The sequence below is a fragment of the Sander vitreus genome, chromosome 9 (genome assembly GCF_031162955.1).
Source record: "Sander vitreus isolate 19-12246 chromosome 9, sanVit1, whole genome shotgun sequence".
Classification (NCBI taxonomy): domain Eukaryota; kingdom Metazoa; phylum Chordata; class Actinopteri; order Perciformes; family Percidae; genus Sander; species Sander vitreus.
The window spans coordinates 10,842,150-10,856,063 of NC_135863.1; the positions used below are offsets into that span (position 1 = coordinate 10,842,150).

The window sequence follows — 13,914 nt, forward strand, 5'->3', positions numbered from 1 at the left end:
CTCTGACAAATTCAGATATCACATTACTTGATGTCTCTATATCAGTTTTGACGTGGACTGCTCCTTTACGTTACCTTGGTGACAGACTCCTCTGGAACTCCCCGTAGGCGGGCGTACAGCTCCAGATGTTCCCGACCCGTCAGCAGGTCGCTGATGGCGTCAAACTGTGGACAGTAACCCATCAGCTGGTGGACTCGCTCCATCTCTGTCAGCACACTGAGAACCAAAGAAACACACAGTTTCACGTGCGACCAATACTAATTCTGCTGCTCTTAGTAGTACTACTGACACAACTGCTAATACTTTAATTATTGTACTGGGACTACTATTGCTAACCCTTTTTTCTACTGCTGATGGTACTATGTTTCTTAATGGTACTACCCACTTTAGTATTAATACTACAGTACAATGTAAATGGTATACCTGCAATAGTGGGCTATTACTAGTACTTCAACAACTACTATCAATACTAGGTCCTCTAAATATTCTACTACTATGACCACCATAACGCATCATACGAGTTAATTCAGCTTTACAGCCATATTCCTGTCCTCTTATAGCCAGGAAAGGTCTCATTTCAAAGTGTCATGTTTGATGTCATTCACTTGTAGAACAAGGCTTTTGTAAAAGTTAACACACTTGGTGGTGCAGAGGGTTTGTACCTGTGGTGATTAAGTAAAGCCTCTCCATAGGTGATGGCTGTGTCTCCGGTCAGCATGCGAAAGGTTGAGGTCTTCCCTGCTCCGTTCACCCCCAGCAGGCCAAAACACTGGATGACACAAACACAACATGAAGTTACAAATATATGTACACATACAGCAGCTGTAGTGAGCAGCTGGGACCATTCCCTTGAGACTATGTGAAGTTGTTTAGTCAAAACCTAGCTAAAATATAACAGACGTTTCAATCTACAGTAACTGCACCAGAAACTACATGTACTGTACTGTAGTAAAAGCAGTAATAGTTGTGGTTGTAGCTGTAGAAGCAGCTGTAGCGGAAGTGTATTTAGCAGCAGTATTTTTTTAGAAGCAGCAGCACCAGTTGTGGAAGTATTGTTCGTGGTAACAGCAATAGGAGCCGCAGCAGGAGCAGCAACAGCTGTAGTGGCAATACTAACACTAGTAGCAGTAGTTTCAGCAGCAGCAGTGATAAAATATTTGCTGGGATATTATCCAAAATCACCTCTTTTGGGAGATATTGACACAGCAGATATACATGGCTGACAAACACAGTGCTGATTAGAACAAAAGTCAGACAATGTGTGTGTGTTTTCAATGTACTATGATGTAATGAGTGCTGCTTTCTGTGTGTACCGGTACATATCTCACCTCGCCACGAGGGATCCCGAGGCAGAGACGATCCACTGCCGGCTTCCTGCCTGATTTATAAACCTGCAAAAAAAAAGTCCTTTGTTTTACCATCAACCACAAATCCCCAACGATGCAGGCACAAAAACAAGTCTGTCAGTGTAGGACGAACAAATGACGCACGATTGCAGACTGCAAATCTAACAAAAATACAAAATGTAGCTCTTACAAACAGGATTCGAATAAGTAGTGTGAATGTTTTGTATGGGTTATTGTTTTTCCCATCAAAGCTTGATGTCAACTGATTTGTGTTAATGAGTTAAGTTAATAGTAGTACCTTGCTCAGGTCGATCATGGTGAGGATGTCTGACTGGGCTTTGCCACTTATGACCCTCTCTCTCTCCCTGGCAACGTCCTCGTCCTCTGGACCAAGAGGAGGCATCTCAGGCTCGGCCCACCATGGCCTGAACGGAGAGATACAAGATCACCCTGTATCATTTAGTTTTACTACTGTGGAGCAGTATAACTATGCTATCTGTCTTATGTTTCTACACAGAAGATACTAATCAGTTTCCACACATTCATTTATTTTATCTGCTTTTAGAAATGTGCTGCTTTACTCAGGGTTCATACGCATTTTAACAAATACTTTTCGGCAAATTTCCATGACTATGTATTCCTGAAAATGTCAGTCGACATTATACAACAAGAATAAAACTCAGTGTTAAAGTTTACCCTCAGAGGTTTAACAATAAAATGACAATTTATGTGGTTCATAGTGGGAGTCGTAATATCGCACCCCGAATAGAACGGTGAGGTTAGGACGACGTGAAATACATTTATTAATCACATATTATTATGCTGTGTTAAAAAAAGAATTCCATGACTTTTCCAAAACTTACTGGGTCTTTTTATATTTCCAAAACCTTTCCAGCCCTGGAATTTGCATTTTTTAAATTCCATAACTTTTCCAGGTTTTTTCAAAACATATGAACCCTGTTTACTATCATTTTGGCACAGATGCCGCAGCTCGGTTCCAACCTTAAGCTCTGTCTGCATTTTTATTAAAATATTGAGAGACATCTTTTTGAACATACCTGAAGCGAATGAAGAACTTGTACTGCAGCAGTATGGTGAAGACGAAGAATATAACACCTTCAGCTGCCATCGCAAACAGGTTCTTCCCAACAAAGTCCCACTGAAGAGGGTCCAGGGTCTGCTTTGTGCCTATAGGAGGAAGAAAAACACACACACTCTTTACCTCCATATATCTTCATATATCTTGAGTCCTGTGTGTTTGCTGCAGTCAAACAAAAATCCCCCTTGTACACAAAAGGGTCTAACAACACAATATATCATGTACTGTATATAATATAAACTGCAGTGCACAATCACCACAGCAATGAGCAGGAAGCATCAAAAGCGGAGACGTTTACGTTCCTTAGGGTAAAACAATTTTAAGTTTAGAAATACTGAACAGATATTTGAATGTCATATTATCTATTTAGAGGAGGATATATAGCTACCCAGTCTCTGGAAGGCGTCTGCCATGGCCTGGTTTTTGGCCATGTCGATGAGTCCTCGTCCCAGGCAGAAATGAGGGAAGATGAGAAACACCTTCTTCAGGATCCTGTTCACCTCATTCAGATGCTGGAAAGAAAAAAATCACCCAGAAATTGTGGATTAATTAAAGGAGAACAAAATAAAAAAACATTTGTTGTCCCATTGCACATAATAACTCAGCGATTACTGCTTGCTATATCAGGACTTCTGACTTTCCTTCCTAACTTTGTAAAATTCCCAAACCTTTCAAGTTAAGAGCTTGATGTGATTGAATTTAAGCTCCTACTGATGAAGGTTGTGTTGCTGTTATGTATGATTTCATAGCTGCTGTATATATATAATGCTTATGCATAGTCTTAGTCATTATTACTTACTAAGTAGCCAATAAATAAGGACTTCTTTCTCTGTTTGTACCTCGTCAACAAACAGCTCCAGGACGAAGGTGGCGATGCTGCCGTTGATTCCGATGAAGAGGTTGATGGAGGTCAGAACCACATAGGCTGTGCTGGGGACGGTGAACACAAAGGATGCTGGGTACATCAGAGGGGTAATGGACCACCTAAAAAGGATGTATAGGTTATTCAATTAGTAAAGACAGATACATTTGTAACACTTTTGTTACAGACCATGATCCAACTGGGACAATAGAGACTTGGTTTACTGAGAAGCACAAGAAAGTTGTGTATCATAACAGTCAATTAGAGTAATATGGAAGCAATTTAATCTTTTATTTTTGGCTCTGGGGTTTATCCAATTCCATAATATCATCCTGTGTCTAATGAGATAATTTAGAGATTACTGCTCTGAACATATTTGCCTTTGTGATTATGTAATTATGTATGTATGGAGCAAAACGATGAATGAAAGGTCAGAAATCAACATTCAAGCTTATGATGTCTCAAGTATACAGAATGTTCTCAATCCCAACCAAGTGCAACATGCTGATAAGAATGATCATTGGTGAATGATTGTGAGACAAATGAATTCAAACGAAATCCTCAAGCAGTGTAACAGCGAGGACATAAGTCAGTGGAGTCTGAACCTGAACGTACCCGTAGAGGAGGAGGAGCAGGACGAGAGCAGGCAGGTTGGTCTCTGAGACGTACGACTGTTGCTGGAAACAGATGAAGATCAGCACCACCATGGTGGCTGGGACCGTGTAGTTCAACTGACAAGATAACACAAAACATTAGAAAAAGATATTATTATTAATATTATTTTCCATTGAGAATCATCAAATGCAGATTATTGACTGGAGAACTAAGGCGAGCTCTTACAGTGCTCCACTTGAGGACAAACACAGAAAAGCAGTTTTTTTTAGCAGTTTAGGTTGAGATGTTAAGCCCCATAAAATACAGCCCTTGGATTAAAAAAATGCAACGTGCTGCATTGGTGGGGGCAAGATGATGTTGTATTGTGTTGCAGTAAAAGTAGAGCCAGGTTTTCACACAGCCTTCTGTGTTGGCATTTCTGCTGCAGCAGTACAGTGGCATCATTGAAATGAACTTTACTTACTGAAAAGCCTTAGCTTTTGTACAAAGTCGACAAGGTACAAGGCAGAATTTAAATTTCATGATCTCAAAGTTCATACACAAAATTAGATTACATGTCCAGATTTACATAAAATCTATTTTAGAAAGTAAAAAGATGTGATCTGAATATAATGTAGGTAAAAAGGTCATGTTATGTTGAAGAAGCAACTCTGTAGCTTTTGTCAACCTCAACTGAGAAACTGTAGGAATTACAACCTCATTGACAGAATTAGGGCTGCAACTAACTATTAATCTGTTGATTATTTTCGCAATTAATCAATTATTGTTTGGTCTTTAAAATGTCAGAGAATAGTAAAAAAAAAATGTAGATCAATGTATTCAAAGCCAACTTTTCCAAATCATCGAATGTCTTGTTTTGTCCACAACTCAAAGATATTCAGTCATAGAGGCGTGAAAAAACTATTAGAAAAGAGAATTTTTTGTTTCGTCTCTTCTACTTTCTCTTGAGTACTGACCATGTCCCAGGTGAAGTTGGCCAGCCAGTAGAGGATCGGTTTGACCCCGCTGACAAACTGAAGGTGTTTGGCTTTGCTGACTCGCTCCTCAATCAGAAAAAGGACGAAGCTCGCCGGTACAAAGGACATGGCAAAGATCACACAGATAGAAACCAGAACATCCACTGATGTGGTCATCCTGACAGAGGAAGCAGGAAAAAAAACACGTCAGGTACAAAAAAAATCAACATACACAGTACATACGTTGTGGACTTAACTCTCACTTTGTCTTCCTGTTTTACTTCTGACATTCAATAAATAAATAAATACAGTTTTCTGTGTAACAGAAAGGTTTAAGGTGGTTTCTGTAAAATGTGCTAATCAACATTTTGTTTCGATTTGTTTTTGAACATTTCAGTCCATATCATTTAAGCTTTACATTACTGTTGACTAATTTTCAAAGCATATCATTATGTTATAGAGTACTGTATGGATTATTGACGATATTCTACCTTACAGACAGCAATTTGTTTCCACCCATTTTTGGTAGAAAAGTTGGCTTTTTATTGCAGCCTTTTGACGTCAAAATCCAAGCAGAGACTTTAAACGTCATTCAGATAGTAATACATCAGACTTAAAGTGCCCTGACCAAGCTGAATTTACTTCTTGAGACAAATGCGGGTCATATAACAAGCACAAAAAAAACACATCCACCAACATCAACCTCAAAACTCCACAGCAGTGAACTTACATGGCCATTTCCGTGAGTTGTTCCTTGGTGAGGTTGAGCGGGTGGTTGTAGGCAGTGATGCCGTGCTTTTTCCTCTCTGGACCTGGTGGCAGACTGGCTCTCAGCAGGGCGTTGTTCATCACGTTGACAAATGACACCATGGCATGCCATCCTTTGTTATTGTACCACACCTGAGTACAGCAAAGAGAGAAACAACTTAAAGTGGTTTATGTCAGGTTCTTCCTTTAAAGACAGATGAAGAGAGAAGACAGATAAACAGACACACATTTACCTTGACATTGTTTCGACTGTTCAGTCCTCCTAGAACATCCGGCAGTCTGTTTAGCAGATGATCCACTGAACTGTTCTGTGATGAATTTAAGAACATCAGAACACATTAAGAACATTCAGGTAAAACAGCAGTTACAGTTAAACATGCCTGAAACCTTATTCATACCTGCGGAACTCGATAACGAGTCCTGATCGCTATGATCGAGTCTTGGACAAGGTGGACCTGAGATAAAGTCTGAGTGGCTCTGCCCCCGAGGGAGAAACCTCCGTATCTGCCGCACAGAATAGTAAAAGAGTTTCTTTCTTGTCAATCCTTCAGAATAATTAAGTTTAAACCAGTCTACAAGCCTTAAACTGCAGATGCTATTGCTATAAGTAATGCAGATATTTTCCCAAATTGTTTTATACCAGCAGCTTACCTGAATTCATTCACCCACTTCTTGGTTTTTAGGCTGTTAGTGACACAGAGGGAAAACAGTGAATGTGTGAAGAATATTTTTAAAGAAAACACAAACAGCGAATAATAATATTTATTATTTATATAAATATAAACAATAAATACATTTAACCAAATAAAATTGTCTCTTGATCACTGACATCAAAAATGGATGCTGCAATATTTTTAAATCTTAATTTCCGAACACCACGAGAAAGGAAAAGCAATGGTAATGTATTTTAGACCAAAAAAACTAAACTAGTGAACAAAAGTAACACAATGAAATGGAATACCAAATAGTACTAATAGTTATTATATTTAATGAAGTACCTTTTCTTGAGGATCTGAGAGTAGGTTTTCACCAGGTAATCAGAGATGTTATAACTTGTCAGATTTTGTAGGATGTCTCCAGTCAGCCTCTTAATCTAAAAGATAACAAATAAAAACATCTTAAGAGCCAGAAAGCATTCTGCAAATAAGTCAGTCCTGACCTGACACCACACTGACCTGTGGAGGCGGAATTCCACCGGCACCCTGGGGGCAGTCGGGGAGCATCCGGCGGACATCCTCTGTGCTACACTGACAGTCAGGAGACGGTGCGTCTCTGCTCCAGTTGCCTCTGCTGAACAGTTGCCAGGTGGAGTAGGAGACCTGTGGTCGCATGAATAGGCCGCCCCGCACGCCTTCACACTGAGGACTCCTACAGGGAGAACAGGGAGTGAACCCGGAGTAAAGATTTGCGGATTAAGCATCAAATGTTGCCTACATGTCTGGTATGAAAAATAAAGTACATTAAACTACTACAAAAAATGTAAAGGTTTACAGATTTCCCCAAAGACAGAAATGTGTGCTTGCAGAGATAAAGCTCACAAAGTGAGCGTCTATTGAGTGCCAGTAGTCTGTTTTATCTCACATTTGAAATAAATTGATATGTTTTTTTGTTTTTGCTGTCTGTCACGTTTTTCAATGTTTTAGCTCCTGATATCCCAGCAACATGTGTCCCACTACTTTCTTTACTGTTCCTTTCTGTTCCTGTTCCTTCTGATGCTGCTGAGACTGTTGTAGTCATAGGGGGGGTGTTGTCTTACGTGCTGTTGCCTTCTTCCTCTTTCTCCATGCACTTGGTACCAAAACCTGGCTGGTCCAGCAGAGCCTCCAGCAGGTTCTCAATGGCTGGGTTCCCAGGTGCGTCGTTGCTGTAAATATTAAACCAGGAGGAGAGGACGCTCGTCAAAATAACAATAACAAGGCATCAGGTGAAAAAAACGACCAGATATTTCACATAAGTAGAATAGACCAAACTAATTCACAGCAAAAGAAACAGAATACAAATCTTTTCTGTGCTGACTAAGTTAATAATGATTGTTTGGGTGGAGGCCTACCTGTAGAAGGTGTATTGTTCTCCGTACATCCAGGGCTGCAGCTGCAGAGCTGGATACTTCCCAAACGGAGGAACAATGAGGCTGAAGAGCAGAGCGACCAGCACAAACACAGCAGGCAGGACAATCTGAAATACAAATCAACCTTAGATTCTACAGAGAGAAGAATGTCTCACTCTCAATAATGACTAACATCCAAAGAAACACCATCAAATACGTAGGTGACTATGTATTTAGTTAACAAAGCCTCTAGCAATAGATTAGTGAAGGGGAACGGAAGAGAAGGGACAGCGTTTGTTTTTATTATTTAAACTAGATCTCTAACAGCCGCTGTCGGTATTTGTCATCACCTGAGCGAAGAAGCCCCTGCGGCTCCTTCGAGCATAAAGCCAGCGTTTGATGAAGAGAGCTCTCAGCTGCTGCCAGGTCAGCCACCAGCCGGTCAGGGGGACCCCACCTCGGCCTTCTCCACTCAGCAGGTCTGTCTCCTGAGGTTCTGCAAGCAGGAAATACACAGAGCGAGAGCTCGTACTGATCTATAGTATTGGGCTGATTAATACAAAGACTCCTGTCAGTGCTGTCCACCAAAATGTTGGTGTCTGGTTACCTCTCATGAACCCATAATCAGTCAACATACTTTTCATTTGTCAACCTTAACGGTTAAAGGTTGAGTGTGTAGTGAAATGTTGTGTATTTTATCTGGGGGAAAAATCACTTTCTTTTTCTATCTACTGATGAGTTTCAGTACAGGATGAGCTGATGGTACCTTGCTTATGGAGCCTTTTCCTTCCTGGCAGCATTATGGAAACAAACATTAAGTTGGAGACAAAACAGCAGACTGACTGACTGTGCATGGAAATGGTATGTACACAAATCTATGTGTCTGCAAGTGTTTATGCATACCTGTCTCTGGTTCTTCAGCATTTTGACTCTCAGCCCTCTGTCCAGCTGATGGCTGCTGCCTGTGGGGAGATTCAGCCAGCAGCTCTGGTTCAGCATCCACGCCGGTTTCTTCCGCCACTCGTAAAAAGATCTGGAAATGAACAGAATGGTCATGACATAACATTAAACTCTTGTTTACAAACACAACAAGGTGCTCTATCCACCTATTTTAGTTGTGACAACAGGGTAAATCTAAACCTCCCTTGAAAAACTGCCCTGAAAATGATCTTTAGGCCCTGACAGCTGAGGCTGTAGACAGCAGGTGGCAGCAAAAAAGCATCCAGCAGCTTTACGCAGAGGTCAGAGGAGCGTAGAGTGAGTGGCTTATTCAGACTGAGTAAACTAATCAGGCTCCGCTATCAGTGCTAATCTGGTGTTAAACCCATTAAGACCATGGCTGCTCCACAAATATCCAGCCCCCCGATTACACCTGGTTGAGCTTCTGTATGCACACGCACACTTAACACACATACAATCAGCTAAGGTTAGTAGGAAGTAGGAACGTGTTTCAGGGCCACGCAAGCTGCATTGTTGTGTGCTGGGATGTTGAAGTTGGACACAAGACCTTCCAACTGCCACCAGCAGTTGGTTTCAGTTGAGCATTCTGTTTCCAGTAGCAACCACTGCTGACCCAATCACAATGTTTGTTTACAATAATTTCAGGGTAAAAAAGAATCCCTGCGTCCCGTGCATACAATTTAACTGCGCTGAGCAAACGGGGACGAGGATCAACTTGATATACTCTGCTCTCATTCATGTAAAATCCATGTTTAATGCATTCATATTTCAACACTTTCACTAAGAAAGTAAGAACTAATTTCCCTGTTGAGCCACAGACTAAAGAAAACTAAAACTAGCAGTCAGTCCGACCGGCAGTGAGATGTTGCTGTTTGTAAAGCTAGATTTGGTTTAGCAACACAGTACATAGAATAAGTACAGCAGAAACCTCAGATAGGTCAGACCTCCGTGTTTAACTATATCTGCATCTGTAATGTACTCCACAAATGCTCTTGTAGGAGCATTATCTGTATGTACTCCATTTAATATATAGCTGTTTAATGATAGTTTATTTGTAAAATGTTAATGTTCTTTTTCTGTGATCAGTTTCCTGCCTCAGACCTTTTTTTTGGTGCTGGCTAAAACCTCTTTGGGGGGGGGGGGGCGCCAAAAATTCCTCTATGCAATAAAAACCCCGATCAAGTTAGCCACTATTACTAGCAAGAGACAATGTAATTAGATTAACATTGAGTCTATTATTGTGTGAATCTAGCTTACTTGTTACTCTAATACCTTTTGTCTGACTCTTGTTTATGGTTTCTCATGTTTGTATCGATTTGCAATAATTATCATTGCATTTGTTATGGTTTTTTTTGTAACAGTTTCAAAATTGCTTCTAGTAAAAACTTTAAAAGCCAACTGCTTTCTTTTCATTTACTGATTGTATATTGTTTCGGTGGCTGCAGAGCTTGGACCTACATGCATGGTGAGTTCAGAAGAACCCTTGAGACCTTTTTAATGCCAGAGGCAGTTATCTAAAGTAGCTATGACTATGCTAAGGGATTGGAAGGTTTATGGCAAGTGGTTCAAGTAGCTTATTTATTTATTCAGAAGAAAACAATGTAAAATCTCTCACCTCCTCCAGTGTGCTGTCTGACAGGCCATAGCTGCTGATGCCCATCTCGGTCAGTCTTTGATCCAGTTCGAACAGGAAGACGGCCAGGCTGCTGTCCTTGGCAGATGCCTGCGGCAGGTTGACCACCGCCTCGCGCCCTGAGTCCTCCACCAGCCTCGCACCCGGGATGTGGTGCTGTGCCAGGGAAAGCAACGCCGCCAGGTCTGCCGTGAAGTCAATCATAAGGAGAGAGATCATGCTATGAGTACGACCTAATGCACCAAGTTTTACTTTACTAAAATAAACACCTTAGCAGTTAAACACTCACATGAACTGCTCTCCTCACTTCCCAGGCCGGTGTCTTCACTCATGGATGACTCACTCTCCTGAAACACAAAGAATGACTTTTACTTTACTTTCAAAAACTTGTCTTTGTTTCATTCCTGCACCGTTGTTATCCCCCCCATCTAAGTTACCGAACTTGATTTAGATCAACTCAGACTATTGTTTTCCCATCATAATGTGTCCTTTTTAGAAAGTGGATGTATGTATAAGTGTGACTATAAAGCAAAGCAAAGCAAAGCTGAAAAATAACAAGCATGCACACGTGACTCTTCCAGGGTAATTAAAGTTAAGAGGGGAAAAAAACAGACCTTGAGAGGAGGCAGCTTGTTGGTGCTGATGCTGGTACTGGTGCAGATACTGGTACTGCTGGGAGTGCTGGTGTCCAGTCCCTCCCTCTTCACCACAGTGAGGTAGTAGCCAGATCCAAGGCGGGATTTGAGGAAGAGCGGTGAGCCACAGCAGCACAGCTTCCCCTGTGAGATGATAGCGATCCGGTCACCGAGCAGCTCTGCCTCGTCCATGTAGTGGGTGGACAGGATGATGGTCCGGTCTGAAGGAGAAAGACAGAACAGACACATATTAACTGTTACTTTTCACTTGTCATCTGTATAACAGCTAGCATCTCCTAAAAGAAAAGCACCCTCAGGTTTTACAGCAACGTTACAATAGAAAGATATTTTTTTAGCATTATCTTAAGCCCACTCTCCCCCCACACACACAAACTCAGAAAAAACAGTGAGATCAACAGCTCCTATCCCACATCACCTTTGCGGTATTTAAGCAGTAGATCCCAGATCCCTCTGCGGGAGTAAGGATCAACGCCGGCTGTGGGTTCATCCAGAACAACCACTTTAGAGCCTCCAACAAACGCGATCGCCACAGACAGCTTCCTCCGCATGCCACCTGACAGAGAAACAGAAGGGAGGGTTTAAACCGTGGAACAAAAAATTATTTGTTTTTCAGGACAAAATTGACACGCCCGTCCACAAAATATACTGATTCTACAACCTGATGAAAGTGAGATGAAAGTCAGCTCTTGTTTTTATACAGAAGTTACACATTTTAAAGTATACCAGAGAGGTTTTTGGTCTGTTCATGTCGTTTGTGCAGCAGGCCGACATCTTCCAGCAGAGTGTCCAGCTCAGCTTTTACTTCTGCTTCAGATAAACCCTTCAGACACCCATAAAACCACACATGCTCCTCCACTGTTAGTCTGAGAGAGAGACACACACACACACACACACACACACACACACACACACACACACACACACACACACACACACACACACACACACACACACACACACACACACACACAGAGGAAATATAAACATCGATTTGAAACCAATCTACGCCTTAAATAACATCTGGGTAATTCTGGTAATCCGACGTTTTTCAGACCCATCATTTATTTCATAGTACTATAATGTGACTAATTTCATGAAATCGTCCATTACTAATAATAAAAAACTTACATAAAAGACTCTCAAAGGAAGCTTGAGGCATGACATCTACAAGTGGAATTTCAGTAGTCCATCAAACCTAATCAGGTGAAGTCAAAAACAAGCCTTACATGTCAAACAGGACATTGTGTTGTGGACAAACTCCCAGTGTCCTCCGGATAATTTCCATGTCATAGCGGATGTCCATCCCCTTGATGTACACAGTGCCCGAGGTGGGTGGGAACAGGCCAGTGAGGACAGATCTGACAAACATCAGACACATTAGAATAAATACAGTGGCACTCATAAGTTTATGAACCCATGCTAAAGTTGACTAAAAAGAGGAATAAAAAAAATCATCTCTTGGAAATTGAAAATCTTAATGCCTCAATTAAAAAAATGAGGAAAAATCCAGCCTTTAAGGACACCAATTTTCTTTGTGAATGAATAATGTATCGTAAATAAATAAATGTTCTTCCTTAAAATACAGGGGGCATAAGTGAGTACACCCCTATGTTAAATTCCCATAGAGCCAGGCAGATTTTTATTTTTAAAGGCCAGTTATTTCATGGATCCAGGATACTATGCATCCTGATAAAGTTCCCTTGGCCTTTGGAATTAAAATAGCCCCACATCATCACATACCTTCACCATACCTAGAGATCGGCATGGTTTTATTTCAGTTAGCCTAATAGCTGGTTTGATTTGCACTGAGAGATGACTTTATGGAAAGTACCCTCCGCGGCGCTGCGGAGGAGGGTCTGGCTAGACCACACAGCATTCCGGGATAGGAGAAAAACGTGCTCTGGTTTATTGGCATTTCTTTAAACCAATCACAATCGTCTTGGGTGGTGCCAAGCACCGGGAAAAGCTGCGGTGCCGCTGCAAAATAGCCTCGGGAAGGAACTTGTTTTGGTGGAACGTGTGTACGTTCAAAAGTGGTTTTAGTCGTGCAACAGAAAACTCAGATTGGACAGATAATCTAGCTAGCTGTCTGGATTTACCCTGCAGAGATCTGAGAAAAGGTTAACCATAATCCTCATAAATCGACCGTAGTTTAAAATCCCAACGATATCTGACCTAAATGACTTAAATCCAGCGCAATTTCCATCGGCAACGGAGCAATCCCGGAAGTGGAACGTCGAGGATATAGACTACCATAAATTAAGTGACAAAATGTAAACATCAAAACATCACATCCCCTAAAATTTTACTAATTCTGCAAATCAAATCCTTAAATAAAGCTCCAAAACGCTTGAATACACATAAAGACAGAACACATCAGTGCTGATAGTGATCAACTTTCACTCTGTGTCAGGTCTGTTCATTACATGGTGGTGGTTTTGCCGGCTCCATTGTGGCCGAGGAAAGAGGTGATCTGCCCCTCGTAGAACTTCAGGTTGAGGTGATTGACGGCCAGTTTGGCTCCCTTCTTGTAGATTTTCACCAAGTTTCTGATACTCACACCCAGGACCAGGTTAACAGGTTCTGGTTCAATGTTATCTGATGACAGAAATGCATAGTACATATTTAGAAGGGACAATATACCATTTAATCTACGTACATGTTGGGGAGTTACAATGGCTAATTACCTAGTGCTAATTCTGGTCTCACAGTGATTTATATATTTATATAATTTATACTAAAAGTGTAGTATGTGAGCAGAAGTCATCAGGCAAATGGTCTTCAGTCTCCTTGTGATCTCAAACCTTGTAGTTAATGGGCTTATTGTCTCAGCATTTTATTTGTAGTTGATTGGCTTAAACACACAAAACTACCAGTATGGACTTTTAACTGGTATTAAGATTAGAGTAAAGGACTGCAGGCGGCCGCCAAAATGACAGCCTGTCCAATAAACAGTGATGTGACTTCTATTT

General features: G+C 41.1%; 1 protein-coding gene across 1 annotated transcript in view; it reads right to left on the minus strand.

Moving 5' to 3' along the window:
* abca7 (ATP-binding cassette, sub-family A (ABC1), member 7) overlaps window positions 1–13,914 on the minus strand; it is a 33,643-nt gene that overhangs the window by 3,913 nt on the left and 15,816 nt on the right. Inside the window, exons 19-44 of the mRNA XM_078258714.1 lie at window positions 13,369–13,540; window positions 12,169–12,300; window positions 11,666–11,805; window positions 11,358–11,495; window positions 10,901–11,142; window positions 10,576–10,633; window positions 10,269–10,471; window positions 8,597–8,726; window positions 8,044–8,189; window positions 7,697–7,821; window positions 7,403–7,510; window positions 6,822–7,014; window positions 6,645–6,739; window positions 6,298–6,330; window positions 6,045–6,150; window positions 5,880–5,954; window positions 5,609–5,778; window positions 4,879–5,056; window positions 3,923–4,038; window positions 3,285–3,429; window positions 2,834–2,957; window positions 2,405–2,534; window positions 1,645–1,771; window positions 1,329–1,391; window positions 663–769; window positions 75–216 (exon numbers count right to left, since the gene is read on the minus strand). Coding sequence (XP_078114840.1) covers window positions 75–216; window positions 663–769; window positions 1,329–1,391; window positions 1,645–1,771; window positions 2,405–2,534; window positions 2,834–2,957; window positions 3,285–3,429; window positions 3,923–4,038; window positions 4,879–5,056; window positions 5,609–5,778; window positions 5,880–5,954; window positions 6,045–6,150; window positions 6,298–6,330; window positions 6,645–6,739; window positions 6,822–7,014; window positions 7,403–7,510; window positions 7,697–7,821; window positions 8,044–8,189; window positions 8,597–8,726; window positions 10,269–10,471; window positions 10,576–10,633; window positions 10,901–11,142; window positions 11,358–11,495; window positions 11,666–11,805; window positions 12,169–12,300; window positions 13,369–13,540 — 3,398 coding nt within the window. The remainder of the gene's footprint in view (window positions 1–74; window positions 217–662; window positions 770–1,328; window positions 1,392–1,644; window positions 1,772–2,404; window positions 2,535–2,833; window positions 2,958–3,284; window positions 3,430–3,922; window positions 4,039–4,878; window positions 5,057–5,608; window positions 5,779–5,879; window positions 5,955–6,044; window positions 6,151–6,297; window positions 6,331–6,644; window positions 6,740–6,821; window positions 7,015–7,402; window positions 7,511–7,696; window positions 7,822–8,043; window positions 8,190–8,596; window positions 8,727–10,268; window positions 10,472–10,575; window positions 10,634–10,900; window positions 11,143–11,357; window positions 11,496–11,665; window positions 11,806–12,168; window positions 12,301–13,368; window positions 13,541–13,914) is intronic.